Raw genomic sequence first — 20,871 nt, forward strand, 5'->3', positions numbered from 1 at the left:
GTGTATAGGTGCACCCAAAACATGACTTCTGATGAAACAAGCCTAAAGTAAAAAGGGGGCAAAGAGCCAAACAGATAGTTGTGTCCCTGTCAAGGGAACTGAACATCCCATTAACTTAATTATTTTATTATAAAAACTTATCTTGGATAGCCTCGTCTGGATGCGCGCTTTCTTTGATGTAACTATGGTGAAGTTAAAGTGGCTTATCTGCTGCCTCTTGTTCTCCCTGTATCGCAGACTCACGATAAGCAGTCTCTGGGGCTAGGTAGGGCCTTATACCAGGTATGGATCTGAGTAACTTTAGTCACTATTAACCCTTCCCCCACCTAATACCAGCTGAATTCTAATTAGCCGCTCAGAATAAGAGGGGGGTTTTCTTGTGTGTGACGACAGAGTTTGGCAAACCTAATGACCACTGTGTGGAATTTGCCCCAGAATCTCTGTTAGGAGCCTTCAGCAAGCGTCCCTCAGTAGGACTGGTGTTACAGTCTGGAGGAAGAGATTAATGGATTTGGAAGGTAGATTGCTAATATCAGTCCGGTCTTCCAGGTAACTGCTGACCGGACTTGTCTTGGCTTTGCGTGGGTTGTTGAGTTGGCCTAAAATTCAGCCTATCCCTAACTTTGTTCTTTTTAAGATATTAAAGAGCAGCTAGTTGTAATTCAGCCGTTTTCTCTACTGGCCAGAGGCTGTGTGAAAGATCATGAATAAACAGTAGATTTTGACTGCTTGCGTCTGAAAGGGCGGGGAAGTGTTGAGTTCTCATAGCTGGGGCTGGGGCTTCCTGGGACGTGGTAAGACCAACATTGGATGTAGCCTCAGAATACCTGGCTTTAAATTGGATACTGCCACCGGATGGTTGAGTGCCTTTGGGTGGATTCTGTAAACTTTAGCATCCACATCTGGAAAATGGGGCAATAACACCTGCTGTGCGGGGCCGATAAGGATTAAATGAGGCAAAGAACGTAACAGCACCCAGACGATGCTCATGAGTAGTTTGTTGTAACAATTTGTAGGCTGGAAGTGAAAAAGTGTTCAATCTGGGTGTTTTCTCTCCATTGCTATTGCCACTGAACAGATGAATATTAAATTCTGTTTTTGTTTTTTGACTTTTTCTGTAATGATTCTAAACCCTGACCTTGGGGAATGAACTGGATATTTAATTTTTCCTGGAGATAGTGGGATAGCAGGAAATGGGATGGTCCAAATTGAGCCTTATGTTGAGCTGGCCTCAAGCCATGATACACTTAGGGGTGAGCTTTCAGCATATCTCTATCCTATGCCTTGATACCTGGGCATGTAGAAGGCCCAGGAAGAACTGTCTTTCTTCAGGTTGTTCACCAGATAGCATAGCTGTGTGAAATGGTGCCCACTCCTACAGTTCTTGAGAGACTTTCCAGGTATCTACTGAGCACTGATGCAGACAGCATTACCCTTGGGCATCTGGAGGTTTTGGTGTATATGTGTGTGTGTGTCTACTTATTTTGCTGAGATATCGTGGGTCTGCTTCTCTGTGAATTGTTGAGATGCTGTGGGCAGGTACAAACCCTTTCTAAAGACCGAGCTGAACAAATAGTCCTTGCTGTTAGTAAAACATCCAGCGTTCTAACCTCGGATCCAAAGGAGAATTCAGGGGACCTAGGGACTTACGGACTCTGATGTGGAAAAAAAAATAATGATATTATTTTTAGTAACATTTAGTTACTTTAATAACTTTAGTTACTTTAGTAACCTTTAACATATCCTTTCAATATGAATATAGGCAAAACTTCCCATTAGTAATAACTACAGTTGTGATTGTTTCCAAGAAAAACCATTACAATTTTTACTCTGCATTGTACTAGTTACAGATGTATCAACGTATCAACACCTGAAATCACAGAGATAATTAGATGTGTGAGAGATATCCTAATTCAGTGTGTTAATGAAGCACACATTTAGCCATAACTGAGAACGAGGCTCAAAAGCCTCAAGAGAGAGAGAGTGCACAGGATCCACAGAGAACAAAAGGGGTGAGGACCTAGAGTACAGCATTCTCTTGCACAGGAAATGACTGCCTAGTACATCATCCGTTCCCTATTCTTCACCACAGCAGGGGAATGTTTTTTTCTGCTTATAGATGGCCTTGGAGTTGTGGATGTACTTGGACACAGGGCATAGTGAAGAGAGTAATGATGACACTAACGTTAATTATGCTGTTTGCTGAGTGTCTGCTGAGGACAGGGCGGAGAGGGTTTCGGCTAAGTTCAAGTTATATTTGTTTCATCCTCTAAAGCATCTGAGAAGGCACAAAGACAGGGTGTTCAGAGACAGAAAATAACACCTCCCTCTCAGTGGTGATAGAGTCTTGATGGAGTAAAGGCAAAAGTTGAGACTCATACTCCAACCAAGGACCATGCATGGAGATAACCTAGAACCCCTGCACAGATGTAGCCCATGGCAGTTCAGTGTCCAAGTGGGTTTCATAATAATGGGAAAGGGACTGTCTCTGACATGAACTGATTGGCCTGTTCTTTGATCACCTCCCTCTGAGACTGTAGCAGCCTTACCAGGCCACAGAGGAAGACAATGCAGCCACTCCTGATGAGACCTAACAGACTAGGATCAGAAGGAAGAAAAAGAAACCCTCCCCTACCAGTGGACTTGGGGAGGGGAGTGTGTGGAGAAGGAGGAGGAAGGGAGGGATTGGGAGGGGAGGAGGGAGAGAACTAGAGGGGGGATACAAAGTAAATAAAGTATAATTAAAAATAAAAAAATAATGGAAAAAAGTGAACAAACTGTACTAAATAAATAAATAAATAAAATTAAAAAAAAAGTTGGGGCTGATGTCTTAGAGAGAGCCAGAGACAAGGGTGACTGATGTGGTCATGTAGGTATGGTCTGCGTTACAGAGTCTGCACATAGTAAGACTATTCAGTTTAATGCCCTGTTGCTATGCTACTGACCTACATGCTCTCTCTCTCTCCTATACAGCTAGGGCTGGCCTGGAACACACTACATAGACCACCTAGACCGGGCTGTTGCAAACTCCTCACATTCTTGTGTCTGTGTCTGAAGTGCTAACAGTGTAACTGTGTGCCAGCATACCTAGCTTAGCACATTCAGTAAGGTTTGAACAAAGGGCCCTGCTTTTTCCGTTTGCACTGAGTCCTAGATCCTGTAGCTTAGGCTGCCTTTCATTATGGTGGGCTTTCTGAAATCCATGACAACTTTTGGGGCCTGGCAGTCTGGGAAGCTGCTTTGGAGAACCTTTGTCTGTGCTTATCTTTCGCATCAAACCATTTCAGGTACAGAGCTGAAGCTTGGGTCAGGAGGGGGGAGATGGTGTTGTGTTGCTGAGGAGTTCTTGTTTTGTTTGTGCACTGCGATTGCCCTCTGAAACAACAAGGAAAGGGGTGAAGCCATTATTAGCATTTTGGGATGTAACTCCTGGGAAAGTATCTGTGTGACTGAGGTACTTGCCTTTGAGGTGAGTTTTCATTCTTGAATTTCCCATACATAGACCATTGAATTAGGAGACGCAGAGTGTTCTGGGAGGGGTGAGGGGAACGAGACCCCATGTGCTGAGGGGCCCCGATTCCTGTTGGAAGAATCTACGAAGGAGCTTGGGTTTCTGACCTCTGTCATTGAATGGTTATCTGAACAAAAAGAAAGCTACTTGTGGGGTTGGAAGGCGGGGAAGGCTTTGCTGGATCTCCCCTGTTGGAAATTAGGCTTCCAAACAACACACCCAGTTTCTTTCAGTGCTGTGGTGTTGCTAGCACTAGCAGCTCTCCCCTCAGACTTCCGGTTCTCTCTAAAGGAGCTATAAATTCTACCTAATTTTTGTCAGTGTTTCCTGCTATTATTAGTGCTCTTTTATTAAGGCTAATAAGTTTGAAATGACTGCAGGTAGCCACTTGAATCCCTGAGTCAACCTGGGGCTTTCAAGAGGAAGCCAGACTGAAGGGTTTTTTGCTTGGTTTGGTGTTAGGGATTGAATCTTACAAGCTCAACATGTGTTGTATCACCGGGGGACCTCTTCAGCCTCTCCTCTACCCAGACTTAAAGTTTCATGAATACGTTTGGGGGGGGGAACGAGTCATTCTCATTGCAGGAATCCAGACTCTTGTTCACGCTAGGACACCCTTCTTTCTGGAGCACCGGATGATCAGCATCTTTCCTCACATTTAGGGGGAAAGTTCAGTGAGCCATCTTGAAGTGCCTTTTAAATGAAAAATATGAGGGCTGAGGAGACAGATGTCTGCTCTCTAGTGACAGAACGACCCATTTTCAAAGCCATAAAAAACATGCTGCTCTCCCCAACGCCTTCCCTAATCCATATATAGTACACCTTATCTGTTTACTACATAGGTGGGTTAAGTTTTTGAATTTCACTGTGCCTTTCATCTGTAAAATGGAGATTTTTAGTAGCTCTGTTTGGAGTTTTCATGAGGACTCCAGGAGGTAGCTCATGTATAGTTCTTCTCTATTTAGACTACAGAGTAAACACGGTAGCTATCAACTGCCTTCCCCGTCTAGTTTTTGTTGTTTCGTAATCATACAGTTTGTGAGGTTTCGGATTGATGGCTGTTGGCTTGACGTTTTGGTGTTTGTCTGGGAGGAAACTTGACTTTTGAATTGGTCAGATCCATTGTCTGAGGCCATCCCAATGCCTCCCTGCCTCCAGTCCCCACCCCTCACCCACCTCCACCCTTCCCGCATTCCTGCGCAGTTGGTCTTATTTATTTTTCAGTCAACTAAGGGTGTTGTTAAACCTTTTCTTTTTTTCTGCTGCCTGATTTGATGTTAGGAACTCCACTCCCTGCCCTGCTCATGACAAGAATGCCTGGGAGTGCTCAGCCAGCCATGTCCCACCCCTGCTGGATCACCCTGTCCTTAACACTCAGGGGAAGAGAAGGCACAAACCCTGCCTGTGTCACAGCCCGTCCCCACAACATTGTGACCCTTTAAACCCCTGTAGTAATGGACCTGTGGCCCAAAGAAGGCTGGGTGGAAAGGTGTTTTTTTTTGGGGGGGAACGATGCATAGTGCCTATGACTGTGCACGGAAAGAAATATGAAGACCCTTTCTCTGACTGTGCTGAAGGCTGGGCGATGATGCCACTGGCTGAGGGGTGTTCATCGTCTCTGTTTGGCGGATTATTTGTTTAGTATTCTGTGGCCTTTTGGGGGCTTAACTTATCATGTGTTATTGGTAAACTAATGAGAAATAATGTTGTTTGGATTACTAAAGAAATCATACCTTGAACATCTGTTTCCTGGGACCTCCAAGCCTGCAGCAGAACATGAATGAGCTTTTGAAAGCTGGTTTTGGTAGAAGTTTGACTAGCCTCACTTCTGAGGCAAAGCCATACTTAGCCATACCTAGGCTTTCTGGGGAAGCCGTGGTCTGGGCTTTTTCGTCCTGGCTAGATATTGACCATCAGAGAGACGCAGGGCTGAGACTGGGGGTGCACGTGCCAAGTCTCCACTCTAGGTAGTCACCCATAGACCATACCTCTTCCCTGAGCACCCCAAGGTTGAGAAGCCAGTCATTTGAAGAGTGTGGTTTGGGATGGAATCACCTCCCTGGGGTCCCTCCTCCAGTCTTGTTCGTCTCATTCCTGATCTGAACCTGGGCTGGCTGGAGGCTGGCCATATCACTCTGCAGACCTTGGACACCCCTCAGTGCCCTTGCAAAGCAGCCAATGGAAAAGTACAAAGTCTTCTGGCTCCTGGGCCCTGCCAGCTCCCACTGGCCTAGGTGATACCCTCTTTCTTCCAAGGGAGTAGGAGGATAGCATCAAAACTGAAATAACAGGGTTTTCTCTGGTTTTTACAGGAAAAACAAATTGGCATGAAGGCTGAGTCAAACCAGCTTAGGCTGTCTGGGCAGATGCCTTTCTCTGCTCTTTTTTTTTTTTTCTTCTTTTTTCTGTTTATTTTCCAACAAATCAATGCTTAACTGCATTGTTATCGGAGTAGAGCAACAGGTGCAAAAAAATAATCCTGCTGCCAACTCAAATGAAGAGGTAGGGCTTATCCCCTCTGGGAGGAATTCAGAAGATAACCGAAGCCCCTGCCAACAACTGAATTAACAGCTCTGTGTCTGGTGGGTTTTAGGTTAACAACCCATTCCTAACCCTCTGACGCATAAACATGCCATTGTCCTGGGAAGAGGCTTTCAGCCATGCTGACAACCATCTGCTTTCTTCTGACCCAAACGGAGATTGGTTTTGGCTGAGGCTGCTTTGAGAAATTCAGAGGCATTATTCTGTCTGCCAACTCCACATCTAAGTTAGGGTTTTCTCAGAGGGCAAGGGTATGGGGTTGTTGGAGAAAAGAAGACTTGACTTGCTTTTTTATGATTGTGAGCCTAGCCTTTAACGGCTGAGCCATCTCTCCAGCCCTTGAGTTGCTTTTTTATTTTTTTGAAATTCTTTCCATGACTACTTCTCCCCTAATCACAGAAGGTTGCTTGGCTGTCTTTGCTCTTGCTCCCATTCCACTACCAAGGGGATCAATGAACTCAGGAACTCTGGAAAGATCTGTTATTGTTTTGAAAGTGTATCTTGGCTGACAATCTCTTAGTGCCGGGAAGCACCTATGTTTTGTTCACTATTTTTCTTTTCTGCAGCATCTAGCAGGACGCAGCTCATCTTGTATTTATGTTAATTGGAAGAGACCAGTAAATATTTGTAATAGTTGAACAAGCATTTCTCAGAGATAGTTTCCTTCTCCTGAAGGCTGATTCATCAATTTTGAAGGGTGTAAGGCTTAACACCTACGTGGTTAAATAATCTCTTAAAAGTGGAGGTGGGGCTAGGTCAGGTCAGGGATCGTGAAACCAGTCACAGAATTCTTTTGAAGTAAAAACAACAACAAACAAACATCATAAGAGCCATCTGGAAATGCTGGGTTCTGAGATCAGAAGATCTGTTTAGTCTTCAGAGATGCTCACTTGAAGTATCCTACAGATGCGGCAGTGTGTGGGTCCTGAGCATCTGAGCCTGTCCTGGGTCATGCTGGCAACAATACAGCAATAGGTTCTCGACAGACAGATTGGATCTTGAATTCTCCTGATGGAATCTTTTTTTTTTTTTTCTGACTTTACAAGGGCTGTGTTCATGTTTATGGACATTTCCTTCAAGGCTGATGTCTCTAGGAGTTAGTTAACCTGGTGGTGAGAAACTGAAGTAAGAGCAGGAAAGTGACATTTCTAGTTGTGAGAGTGTGTGAGGATTCTAAGATGGGCTTAGAAACGCAAATCCTGGTTTGGAGGTGTGGGTAGGATCCCACGCATTTTCAAGTTCCGCTCTTCCTTTGGGTGGGGGGCATGCCCCAGTATGTCTGTTCCACTTGGGAGTCAGTCCCAGTTTCTCAAGCTAATTTGGAAGGTGGTTGTTGTGGGAGTCTTACGGGGGGGGGGGTGCTGCTCCAGCCTCCACATCTCTTAAGGTTCACCCAGGCTGCAGTAAGAACAAGACCTGAGTCTTTACGTTCTTTACCTTATGGTCATTGGGTTTCTAAAGTCCAGAGGGGGCCGTAGCATGGAGACAGATTTTTGAGGTTTAGAGGTAGTACAGAAAATGGTGAATTTTTAGAAATGATCCACCTAGGCAGTGATATGGTTCCTACTTCAAGTGGAGAGAGACAGTAGAGCTTAAGGCAGCTCCCAAGCCAGGTAAAAGAACAGAGTCAAAAACTCACAAAAAAAAAAAACCTTTCTCAGACATGGCTGCTAATCTGTGTCTGACATTGAAGCCTTCTTAAAATTCTAATCGCATATGCACACATTATTTGCGATTATTATTGTATTATACATAATAATACACTTTATTATGTATCTTATTCTAACTATAATGGTATCCATGGTAACTAAAAGGTGACCTAGGTCTTTAGGTATTAACACCCGATCCTTGGAGAGATTGTGGCCCACAGCACAGAGGTGCCGAGGCAGAGGCATGTGCACATTTTTTTTGGCAGAAGGAGAGAACAACTACTCCTTTTGAGGCCTCCAGAGGCTCTGCGGCCTTTGGAGATTCAATCTTGTCCTGGTTTGTCATATCTGAGTAAAACTGACAGAAGCCCTGTGGGTTAATTCAGGCAATCTTGTGTTTCGATCGCTTTTGGTGCCTGCCACTGTCAGTATGTACCATCTTGTCTAGGTCTGGCACCAGAGCTGATAGAGGTCAGCACAATGTGTTTGTTTCCAATGGCTTTACAGTCAACAGGGTGTATCTACCACACGGAAACGCTCTCTGTCCCAGGAATAATACTTCAGCTGTTGCCCCCCGGAAACAAGAAATAATCTGTGTCAAAACACGTTAGGATGGTATGAAGTTAGCTGTGTTGTAACTCCAAGAAGATCAGAAACATTCTCCAAGCTTGATTCACATTTTGATTCATTTGTAAAAACACAAATTACGGCCTGTGTTCTGCTCAGCTGTATTTCACACAAACACGAATTTTACTTCTCCTGCCTGGGAGCAGTCCTTTGAAAGAACAGTCAAATTGAAACAGGAAGTCAGTAGCAAGCTCTTGCAACATCTTTCGGGCAAATGCTGTGAATTCACCTGCTGGCAGCTTTGATTAACGATGGGGAATGGTCCGGCTGTTGCCATCACAGAAGAATTACTAAAAAGGCTTAATTGCTCTCTTGGCCTGAGAAGTAAACGTGTCTGATGGCAGCCAGTTCTGTGGCAGCATGAGGATCCTGAGGATCATGTGGTTGAATGAAGAAGGGAGCTGTGAAGGAGCACATCATGGCTTTCACTCTCCGTTGCCTGGGGCTAAGGACAGGGAATACAAACACTAACCTTGATGGAGGATCTGCTCCATAATGCAGGTAGTTCTCAATACGCTTCCCCACCTGTGATAGGAGTAAACTACCCTTTGGCCTGGGATCTAACTCAGGTAAAGCATCAATAATTATGGACCACATTATTTCTCAAATTCTAAGTTGAAAATAACTCTGTGGAATTATCAAGGGGGAGCAGTTGCATCATATGGGTATGCATACATGTGCATACATGTATCTATTTATTGTGCACATATATGTGCTTGTATATAAGTTTGATGAGGGCATGAGGCAGTATAGTGGTACAATAAATGCTGTGGCTGCATGATGTGGGCAAATGACTTGAGGGACACGCTACACTCTCCTGGACATTGTTGTAAAACTGAGCTTGAATTTGCTAATCTTGCTTTGCCCCTTGAATGAGTTGCCTAACTCCTCTGAGCCTCAGTAGAGCCACCTGCTAGATGACATAATGCCTCCTGGAGTTGTGGTAACCATCAGCATTCACTGAGGTAATGTGCTCAGGGCTTTAGCACATAGCTTTTATTAATTACTACAATATAATAAAAATAATTTTTTAACAGTATTTCGTTCTTGTTGGGAGGTCTACCGCTGAGGAAAAAAAAAAAACAAACAAACCTGCTTCTAGCTGAGCAAGTCCACATTGCCCTTGATTATCTTTTCTGGGATATTCTCCTAGAAAAAGGCTCAGTGGAGCAGTCTTTGGTCAGGAGTCCTGAGTCTGGGCAGGACTTCCTGTGAGATATGGGACTTCATTACCCAGTCAGTATCCCTGAGGTGTCTCCTTTCTTTGTTTTTCAGTCTCTATACCCTGGATTTCAGAGCCCAATCTCTGCAGCTATTGCTGCTCTCTCCATTTATTCTTGTTCCATCACAACAGCCGTGGGCTGTGGGAATGCAGAGCCCTTGGACACATAGAATTTGGGAATGTATGCCCTTCCACTGGGCTTGGCAGCCTCAGGCTCAGAGTTGTTGGTAAGAGGTGAGGGAACCGGTGGGATGGGGGTGATGGTTTTCACCCTCCTCAGGCAAGAACTGTGCCCATAGGGGAATAACATGACTCCTGTGAACAGTCCAGCCGTTGACTGCTCAGCTGCGGTATACTGGGACACTCAGCAGCACCATGTAAGGAATAGGACAGGAACCTGGAGAACAAGCTCAAGGCTTGGCTGCTCCAGCAGCTGGGATTGGAGAACTGTGCAGATGGCAGAGGTCTGAGGCTTCACTTAGAATGAGCTTGGTGCTCAGTTTTCTCCTTGGAGGTTCAAAAATGATGAAGATGATGAGTGCTATTAACATGATCATAATAAAAGCCATCTAATGTTTACAAAGTATTTATTATGTGTCCAAAACTTTTCTAAGCATATATTAGCTGTCACTTTTTTCTTCCCACTCAAAAATCCTTTTCAGAACATCCTTTTATCATAAAGGAGGAAATTGAGGCCTGGAGAAGTTAAATAACTTGTATGAATTTGCCCCGTTAGTAGTCTGGCAGAGCTAGGATCTAAAGTATGGCCATCTAACTCCATAGCCAATGGCTCCCAGACTTTTACACTCTCTTGCTTCTAAGGAGTATAGCCCTATCCCAAGAACATCCCCAAAGCCAGCCAATTTCCAGCTTAAAAAAGAGATTCATGAATCGCTCCCATCCTAAGAGCTAAAGGAATTGGACACTGGCCACATGTATAATGCTTGAGTCCTTTCCAAACATTCCTATTTACTTTTGTAACTTCCACTTTTTGTCGTATGTGGAAAATGAGACTATAAAGAAGATAGTACTTCCCCATAGGGAACACGACCACCAATATCTCAACCCTCACGGCATATGTCATGATCTTTGCCGTTTAAGGACTGTCCTGGAGACACGTCAACTTGAGCTGAGTTGGAATCTTCTGATACTCTTGAACGTGTCCTTCAAGCCCAGAACCAGGGTGAGCCAGTCTCTGTGGCTAGGCCTTGCCTTCCCCCATGTGAAAATCTCCCGCTAACCACAACAAAAATCTAAGAGCGATGCTAGAGTCAGGCCAGGTGTTCCATTTTCTCCTGGACAGGTGGTCCAGTCTGTGGTGGTGGCTTGGGTGGCCACCCTTTGGAAGAGAAGGGAGCCTTTGATGAAGAAGAGTGGTCCCAGAGCATTACATAGGCTCAGAAGCAGCTCTGTGGTTAGCATCTTAGAGTCTTGTGTTGTTTACCTTAAACCACCTGTTACGACTGCAACAGACACAAAGGTCTGTATGTCCTGCCAGCGTAAGGCTATCACTACTCAGGCCACCATAGCACTTTCTCTCTGTAGAATTAAGTTCTAGTGGCCCGTGATTTTAGGAGAGGCTCATAGCTCATTACTTGTAAGGAAGTTGCTGCTGGTTGTCAACCAGGTGCCGACTAGGTTCTCAAACTAGGTACTTGTCTGGGCTTTACTCTGCCAGGGGGCATGGCTGGCCCTCTTTATGTAAAGTACTGACTTTTGTCTCCCAAACTGTCATGCTTATAAACTTTTACAGAGGGATGCCATTTTGTGCAAATAGAAAAGTTTAGATTATAAAAAAAAAAGGAAGAGAAATGTATACTCTTTTCTCTGACTAATCCTATCCATCAAGAAGGGCTAACAGACTGCACACTTAAAAGGAATCTGTGTATAATTTACATTTTGTTTCCTCTTTGGGCATGAGGTAAAATTTACCTTGCTATAGTATAGTTTTTAATAGGCCAAATCATAGTTTACATTTTTAACTCCAGAATAACTGCAGTCCAGAGCAGGAGGTGCCCAGGGTCCCTAGTGCTTCTCCTAAACCAATGCCTGGCAATGCCAGGCACAGTGCTAAGCTCACCAGTCCCTGCTCTGTTTAATTCTCAGCAAGCCCATGCAGCCAGGACAAATGCCACCTGCTTCTGGGGAGAGGAAATAACAAGTTAGAAAGGCTGAGGTCCAGCTCAAGGGTACTATACCAGCAGGAGCAGAGCCCCAGCTGTTGCGTCTACCAGGGGAGAGAGAGCGAGAGAGAGAGAGAGAGAGAGAGAGAGGGAGAGAGAGAGAGAGAGAAGAGAGGAGGACAGGCTCTATACCTGGATGTGACAGCTTCCATAACAAAGAGTTTACCACCTCTACCCACATCCCCACGTTTTTCACAGCAGGATTCACAGTGTGGAAAGATAAGGTTTGTTGACAAATAAAGAAAATGTGATACATATATGCAATAATAGACTAGTATTCGGCCATGAAATAAATGAAATCTTGTTATTTGGGGCGATGGAGATGGAACTGCAGGGCATCACAGTGAGTGATAAGCCAGATAGAGAGACAAACACTATATTCTTGGTGGCAGGTTACATAAAATGATCTCATAGAAGAAGAGAGACTAGTGGAATTAGAGGCTAGGAAAGTAGAAAGGGGGTAGAGAGAGAAAAAAAGGTTAGTATGTAGCAAAATGCAATCAGAGGAAGAATTAGGTCTAGTGTTTTTCAGAACAATAGTGTAACCTCTACAATGATTTATTATATACTTCAAAACAACTGGGGCAGAAATATTCCAAACACAAGCAAATGACTAATGTTGGAAAGGAGGAAATAGTAATTATATATCATATACACATAGGAATTGTCATACTGCACCCTCCAAAATATTCACAAATACTATGCCTTAATTAGAAATTTCAAGAAAGAATTATTTAGTCCCAAATAATAATTTGGTTGTGGGAATGCTGAGAAACTGCTGTTAGCCTCTTTTCTGGCATGACAAGGATCTAATCCTTTGTGCCTTCTTCCTGCCCCAGACAGCACAATCAGCATCCCTCAAGCAGAGGATGGTGAGAAGTGAGTCCTTTCTCCAGGACATGACAGAGAAAGCCTCTCTCAGCCTCTGACGTGTAGACTGAGTTCAAGCACAGGTAGAACATATTATAGCAACCCCTCAACATTTGCTATTAAAAGAGAGAGAAGCTGGTTTTAAACTGGGGTATGTGCCCACCAGCCACCGGACTCAACACTTCTGAAGTATGATTTATCTTCCAGAACGGCTCTTCCTTACGTTTAGTGTCAGGGTACCCTCCCTCTCACCCCTATCATTGCCTGGGCTCAGAAGAAGGAATAGATTCAAAGACAGAGTTAGAAGATGGAGCCTGGAACCTAGCCGGGGTCCTGCTGATTCTAAACACAACCTCACACATTTCACACCTCCTCCCCCCTTTTTTATTTAAGGAAAGCTATGCTGAAGGTAGAGAGCCGAAAACAAGTCCTAAATAATCTTTGCTCCTTTTAATTAAAAGGATAGCTTTTTATACCCCATAAAACAATCAGAATACAGCATGGAAAGTCTATATTAGTATACGGGGGTGTGGGTATGTTGGTCATAATAGGGCTTTTTTTATAGTTCTCAAGGCACATTTATTATCCATTATCTCATTTGATCTCCTCAACCGTCCTGAGAGGCTGTTGGAGGACAAATGTCTACATTTTCTATTTGAAAAGCTGGGCTTGGAAGGGAATAGACTTGGCCAAAGACCTTGGCTAGCCTAGTCTACCCAAAGTGCCTCCCCATGGCTGCTGTCAGGGTCTGGGAGGCTCCTCACGAGCCTGGGGGAAGTCTGGTGAACTTTGACTCACCAAGGGTTAAGCCACATAAACTTATTTTTACGAGTGGTAACCATTTAATGGGCCCTGTAAAAAGGGCCCCTCACCATGCTGCCTGCTTTCCCCTGGAAAGGGGGGTGCCGGCAGGGAGGAGGGCTTGGGAGCAGGGTGCAGAGTGGGAGATGAGCCGCTAAGACCCTGTAGTCCCAAAGGCGTCTCTGTGAGTTGGGAATAGTGATGGAAGTTTCCAGGAGATTGTGTCAAGAAATGACATCTGCCCCAAGGAAAGGAGCCTGGCCAGAAGCCAAGATATGGCCCGAGACACTTACCAAATTTTTTAAAAAAAATGTTCTTATGCTTCTTCTTGTTATTAAATTTTTTTTAGATTTGATGTTCGTTTGTTTTAAGCGTGAAAGTGCTCTGCCTATGTGTATGTATGTGCACCTGTGTGTGCCTGGGGCCTGAGGAGGTGAGGAAAGCACACAGATCCCCTCAGTCGGGAGTTAGGGGTACTGCAATCCACCATGTGGGTGCTGGTAACTGAATCTGGGTCCTCTGCAAGAGCAAAAGGTGCTCCTGATCACTGAGCCACCTCTTTAGCCTCAGTTCTTGTTATGAACTTCAAAGATCTTCACCTATACAGTGTCAGGTGATCCATCTCAGGCTTCGAGTTTGGTGGCACGCCCATTGCACAGTTGGGGAAAGTGAGGCTCAGGAAGTTTTGGGCCAAACAGATACAGAGCTCAGCATCCTCTACAGTGTACAGAGGACCTAGAGTTTCAGTTCCCTCCTCAACTCAGGAGAGGGTGGGATGGGGGGGTGGACACAGACTCTATACTACCTGCCTTTTCTCTGGAAGCAGAGAACAAAGGCCTGACCTGGCTGAGACGGAGACGGAGGCTCCTACTGGATCCAGCAGGTCTTGTCCCCACCGACCTAGCGCTTACAATCAGCCCTGCAGGCAAGTTCTGGGAACCGTGGCAGGAGGCCTATCTTTGCCTGTCCTGTGAGCATGCAGGGCTGCTCTCTCCAGGAGGGTTGGGCTCTGAGCTGCAGCCCTCTCGGGGTTAAAAAGTAACCTTTCCACTGCTTGTGGGTGAGCAAATGCTGCCAAGGAAGAAACCCAGCCTTGAGCAAACAAGAGCCAGGGCTGGGCCCCGTCTCTCCCCAGCTGCCTTCTGGGTCTCACAGGCTTTCTTCTGCCTTGAAGTCCCCCGATGGATGAATTAGCTTGTGGGGATTGTTCTAAAAAGCCAGATTGGGGAAACGTCTCCATTACTGTGTGAAAGGAAGGTTTGTTCTGGTTAGTGTTCTTTTTCTCAAGGTGAGAATGAAGAAGTTTCTAGAAGGGGGCTTATGAAGGAGATTTTTAGATTGAGAAATACAGGCTCAGAGCTGGCTTGAGTCCAGGTAACCCACAGAGGTAGCCGCTCTCCTCACGGTGGTTTTTCTTAATTGTGTCCAACTTTGTGTCAAATGCTACAAGTATGGAACTGTGTCTGACCTCTAACCAGTGTGCGCGCAAGGTGGGATCACCTGCACTCAGGACCAATAGGCAGTACTCAGCTCTTCATCAGGATGAGAAATATTTGCTGAATAAGTGAATGTGTGAACGTATTTATATATCTTTCCTCTCAGGTTCTACATAGAGCCAATCAGAGGACCTGAAGCTCCCGTTAGGAGTGTGTGTGTGTGTGTGTGTGTGTGTGTGTGTGTGTGTGAGTGATTACTCTGAAAGCACCAATCTGTTGATATGAGTGACACCTGAGGATGCAAAATTTTCTTCAAATAGGACAAAATTTTTTTTCTCATGATCTGTGACTATCCGCCCTTTAGCATTTCATAAAGAACGTTGCTTCCCCACCTTTTGGCTGAGATCAAGTGTGAGAAAGGAGGGACGTTTAAAGCCTCACTAGGCTTCAGAAAAAAAATCTTGCCCCACCTCCCATTCCCTGCCCCAGTGACTGTGCACACTCCTGGGCTCCGACCTGCAGTGTGGAGGTCGTCCGGTTTGGAGGCAGGCACATCATAAATGTTAGGGAATTTTTCTGAGATGTAAAATTTTTACATTGTGTTTACAATGTTCCGGACGGGCCCTGGGTGAGAGCTGTTCTTCTGGGTCCCAAGACTGAGAAGCCAAGGAACTCGTTTTGAGAATGTTCTCAAAGCCTGCTGGATCTTCCAGGTCTCTATCAGAAGAGAAGCTAGCTATAACATCTTAGCAGAACATAAAAATCTTAGTTTTCTATACCAGCAAGATGAAGTGTCTGTCACAGAAATCAAAGGATTCCTAATCTTGGCCCAAAGCCAGAAAGCTTAAGGAGCTCTGCTTAGATATGACGGAGTCTCTCAGAGGACCGGTTGACCCCAAGGAGGACTTGGCAATGAGGAAACCTTCCTCGCCCCCAAGTGTGGTGACCACTTGTGTGGGGGACTCACAGTGCTGTCTCACATAGGGGCTGGGTCTGAGATTTCACTGATTGAAATTCCACTTCAAATAAAATCTCTCTGGTATTTTCACTTTTGTGAAGCACTTGGATGCTGGCCAGGCTTGCAGTGCAAGCAGGTATTGTGTTTTCCTCTCTGCTTCGTTTCTGATCAGAGATTATTCATTTATGAATGGGTGGCTGTAAAAACTTGCCTCATGCATATGAAAATTTAACCTGGAAAATTTTAATTGCCATGAGTTTTGCTTTTACTGAAAGGGCTGTGGCAATGGGTGGAAGGAGACGGTCCTTTTCTCCTTTCTCTCTCTTTGTCTGTCTTTCTTTCCTAAATGAACTCCATGAGCCGTACTCTCCAGTGACATTTGTCTAAGAGGCGCTGATGAAATGAATGCTTGATCCCTTTCAGATCATGATTCTGGAAGGAAGTGGTGTAATGAATCTCAACCCAGCCAACAACCTCCTTCACCAGCAGCCAGCCTGGACGGACAGCTACCCCACATGCAATGGTAAGGCCCTGAAGTTGGTGGCACGGCTTATGCCCCTATCCTATCCTGGTCTGACTTTTTTTTTTCCAACTTGATGCTTGGAAAACAGAGCTTTGAGTAGGTAGGTGACATGGAAGCTAGGGAAAATTTTCTCTCTCTCCTGGAAATTAAACTCAGTGCTTTGCTAATCATAGGCTGTGCTTTTTTTTTTTTCTTTTTTTTTTTACTATAAGGAAACATTCAATACTGAAGGTCTTTATAGCTTCCAGAGCTCTATGCCAAAGCCCATTGCCTTCCAAAGTGTGAAGATCTGGGTTGGCAATAAAGGTGGTAGTTGAGATGTCCCAAGAGAAACGTGTCTCCTTGTTGAAGTTTTCAATAGCGTTTCATTGGAATATCAAGATAGGATTAGGGAGGTGAGTGTGTACATGAGTATCACATGTGTATTTAACATACACACACACACACAGGTTAAAGAAAAAAAGAATTATAATGGTTTAAATTTTCCAGCTTGTTTACCATCACTTCCCAGTTTAAGGAAGAGTTTGGCCTGGGAACCAGTGCTTTGCTCTGAACAGACAGACTCAAAGTAGAAGGATCTGGTGACAAGACTTGTGGGTAATGTTTGATCCAGTCTGTGGCTCACAGTGAAGGCTGAATCAGGGGCCCTGTGCTTTCTCTGAAGGCATCCAACACAGCCAGGCTGCTGAGTGTCCAGTAGAGCTGGGTTAAGGATCCCTGGGACTCAGTGCACCCCTCACCTGCTGCTAGCCCCCCACCCCCACCCCGAGATGCAGCTGCTTGTGTTTACCTTGACACACAGATGTGTCCTGTCAGTGAGAAGTGTTTGAGAAACAGGAGTGAGGGTAGTGGTTGAGTGACATTCTCCGCTGAGTGGCGGGTCCACGTGGCGCTCCTCTTTTAATTTGGAATCCCAGCCAAGCATGGCAGGAAACACGAACAGGTGGCCTTCCTGTTTTAGATCCCTTGTCTCCTCAAACTGCTGCCCTTTCTGCACAGTTGCATATTCTGTGGCAGACCTCAAACTGGCTGTGGGGACCTAAGGGAAAACAAAATCTTCCAAAGAGAGCAGGAAGTCTTGACATGCCCCAGGCATCATCTCTACTATTTGCTTTGGAGAAAACTGGAGCAGTAGGCTTAGCAGGGAGTAGAGTTTAGATGTCACTTGTATTTCTATAGCTCTGGAGGTCCCAAAGAAGACCCTGGTCTTTCTCAAGACTGAGGGGGAGGGGAAAGTCAGCTGAATGGCCAAGAACAGGACCCACTGGATTTTCAGTTTCCCTGAGTGAGGGATTCTGGCGGTTCTCTGCCTAAGAAGGAAGGGCATCTTCTCCCAGCCAACTTCAGGCAAGTTCCTGGCTCTCCTCTCCCAGGCATGAACAGAAGATCAGAAACTGCCTGTAATCAGGTTCACACTGAGTGCACAGGGGACAGGATCCCAAACCTGCCACATAGAGCAATGGGATTATTTTAAGAATAGAGATCACCATCAACAACCTAGTTCTCATCCTTAAACAATGTTACGTGTGAGATACATTAGTAATTAAAATAGTAATAGACATGGCAACATCTTTTATAAGCTTTGTACTTTGGGAAGAATTTCTATATATCTCAAGTTTTAGACTACGTTTTTTCCAGTCCTTATTCCCTTTCCCTTGTTGCTCTGCCTTGTAGGAGAGGCTGTAGGGATACATGTATTTGGCTGTAAGGTAGGAACAATAAAGCTCATGCTGTGAGTGGCAGGTATCAGTGGCAATCACCTTGATGTTCTTGACTTCTCTTCTCTTCTCTTCTCTTCTCTTCTCTTCTCTTCTCTTCTCTTCTCTTCTCTTCTCTTCTCTTCTCTTCTCTTCTCTTCTCTTCTCTTCTCCTTCCTTCCTTCCTTCCTTCCTTCCTTCCTTCCTTCCTTCCTTCCTTCCTTCCTTCCTTCCTTTCTTTCTTTCTTTCTTTCTTTCTTTCTTTCTTTCTTTCTTTCTTTCTTTCTTTCTTTCTAGAAAGGGTTTCTCTTGTAGCCCTGGCTGTCCTGGAACTCTCTCTGTACACCAGGCTGGCCTCACAGTCACAAAGATCCACTTGCCTCTCCCTCCTGAGTTCTGGGATTAAAGGCATGCACCACCACTGCCTGGCTCTTATTTTGACTTCTTGCTCTTATTGCTTCTGAGGTCTGGAAGCAAAGGCTTGTTTCTGAAGGGGGAGAAGAGTGAGATTGCCTAAGACCCTCCCTGCTTCCCATACTTCCTCTGGTAGGATAGAAGGTTAGCTCCTAGGCATTATGGGAATGAGTCCTGAATCATCCTGTCACTATAAATAATCTAGCAGCAGCAGCAGCAGCAGCAGCAGCATTGCAAAGCTTGCTAGGAATGTAGAAATTCAGGCCTCAGCCCGTACCTACTGGACTGGGTTCTGCATTAAGCAGTAGTCCCTGGTGAATGCAGCTGCACTCAAGTTTTAATTACATAGCCAGCATGATTTTGAAGGGACAGTTAGGGATATTTTTTCTTGTAAATACATTTTCCTCACAGACCATGGCTTGGCTGTGGCTTCTGGAAAATGAAGTAGCTGTGACCACTCATAGGAGATCCACATTTGGGCCAATTCTCTTACGTGAGCACTAGGAAGCCATGAACATAGAACATTAACAGATAGTTAACAAATTACATTCAGTAATTTACCCACTGAAATGTACTTCACATCTTCATCCAAAATTACCTCACAATACATATCTATATTCCTGCATTATTTGCTCTTCAGCTGAAATCAAATCATATTGACTCTGTAGTGAGCTTCCAGATGGCCCCAAAGGACTTTTTATGGATATATGAAGATGCGTAAGACTTGAGTCCATGGCCTTGAACGTACAGTCTACAAAGGAAAATGAGCCAGGACTTAAAGATCTATAAAGATAAGCAGAACATAACAGGTGCCGTTGAGAGAAATCCTAAGCCTGATTCCTGGAAAACAGTGGTGGCTCTGAGTTCAAAAGAAAGAGCTAGGAGTCCAGCAGCAGCAAAGGGTAGAACAGGAAGGGGCCTGGGGACAAACGGCACAGACAAAAAACACGAAGGTCACTTCAAAAGCAGCTCTCAAAGCGCTTCAGTGCCCGGAGTGCCAGTTTCATATCTTATTTCAGAGAACAGTGGGAAGCTGATGAAGGAGAACACATGCTGGGACAGCTATAACCGCCAGTCAGGGATGAGGAGACATCGCACAGTCAGTAAACGGATTGTGTCACTTCAGGGAAGAGCAAAGCCATCAGAGAAAAGGGAGCTAAATTTAAGGCCCTATGTTTTTGTTTTTGTTTTTTCCCCAAGACATGGTTTCTCTATGTAGTCCTGGATGTCCTGGACTCACTTTGTAGACCAGGATGGCCCTCAACTCACAGAGATCCACCTCCCTCTGCCTCTCCTAAGTGCTGGGATTACAGGCATGTGCCACTGTGCCCAGCTTTAAGGCCCCATTTTTGGGTGAAAATGGTCTGTGTTTGCTGAATATCAACTTTGGCTCTGTGTCTCTGTCTCTGTCCCTGTCTATCTCTTTCTGTGTTTTTAAGAGAGAGAGAGAGAGAGAGAGAAAAGAGGGAGGTAGGAGAAAGAACAGCGCTCAGCCCTCTGCACCCCAGGGTTTCACAGACTCAACTAAAGCCTAATGAAAAAGTGCATCCGGGAGCTGGAGAGATTGGCCTACGGCTCAAGTGCTTGCTGGGCAAGTATAAGCATCTGAGCACAGCATCCCTAATACCTGTGTAGGAGCCAGGCAGATGCAGTGGATCACATCTGTAACTCCAGCACTGGAAAGGCAGCAAGTGGATCCCTGCATCTCCCTGGACAGCTAGTCTAGCCAAACCAGTGAGCTCCTGGTTCAGTGAAAGAGACCTTGGCTCAAAAAAACACAATGGAGGGCTACCCTAAACACCAGACATTCTGGCCTCCATGCCCCCACTCAATACGCATGCGCATACACTCGCATGTATAAAAACACGTGTACGCACACATTTGTATTTGCATCGGTACTGAGCAAATGCAAATTTTTTTCTGGTCATCATTTTCCAAACAATTTAGCATTAACCACGTACACAGCTTTGGCATCATTGTGGGGATTATAGTTAATCTAGAGATAACTTAAAATACAGGGGGAAATGTACGGGTTATGTACAGATATGACATACTACAGAAGAGATGTTTTTGGCATTCATGAAGTATTCTGGCAAGGTGCATGTATTTGCACATGCACCACCAGCTAGAAAGTAGGCAAAACTATAACAAACTGTTTCACTTTGGCACTTCTTTGTGGGAGGGGTGGTGAGCAAGCTCAGGGTGCTTCAAGTGTCATGTAGTATCTAGTATTTAGAGATGGAAGTCACACCAGAGCGTCCACGAAGAAGCCCTGCCTCAACTCGTAAAACCCCCGCATGCTAGGAGCCTAATATCCAGAGTACATTCTGTATTTAGCTCACAGGGCAGGGGCTGTGGTTATGGTCCCCATTCTATTACCCAGAGCTATGTCTCTATGTTTCTTGTGCCCAGGGACGAGCAGGGTCCACTTACAGGGCC

At 45.0% G+C, this 20,871-nt stretch overlaps 1 protein-coding gene across 3 annotated transcripts in view; it reads left to right on the forward strand.

Moving 5' to 3' along the window:
* Ehf (ETS homologous factor) overlaps nt 1-20,871 on the forward strand; it is a 40,832-nt gene that overhangs the window by 4,158 nt on the left and 15,803 nt on the right. For all 3 annotated transcript variants that reach the window (XM_060371455.1, XM_021658771.2, XM_021658770.2), the window contains exon 2: nt 16,222-16,321. In XM_060371455.1, coding sequence (XP_060227438.1) covers nt 16,225-16,321 — 97 coding nt within the window. In that variant the 5' untranslated portion in view covers nt 16,222-16,224. The remainder of the gene's footprint in view (nt 1-16,221; nt 16,322-20,871) is intronic.

This window comes from Meriones unguiculatus, chromosome 18 (genome assembly GCF_030254825.1).
Source record: "Meriones unguiculatus strain TT.TT164.6M chromosome 18, Bangor_MerUng_6.1, whole genome shotgun sequence".
NCBI classification, from domain to species: Eukaryota; Metazoa; Chordata; class Mammalia; order Rodentia; family Muridae; genus Meriones; species Meriones unguiculatus.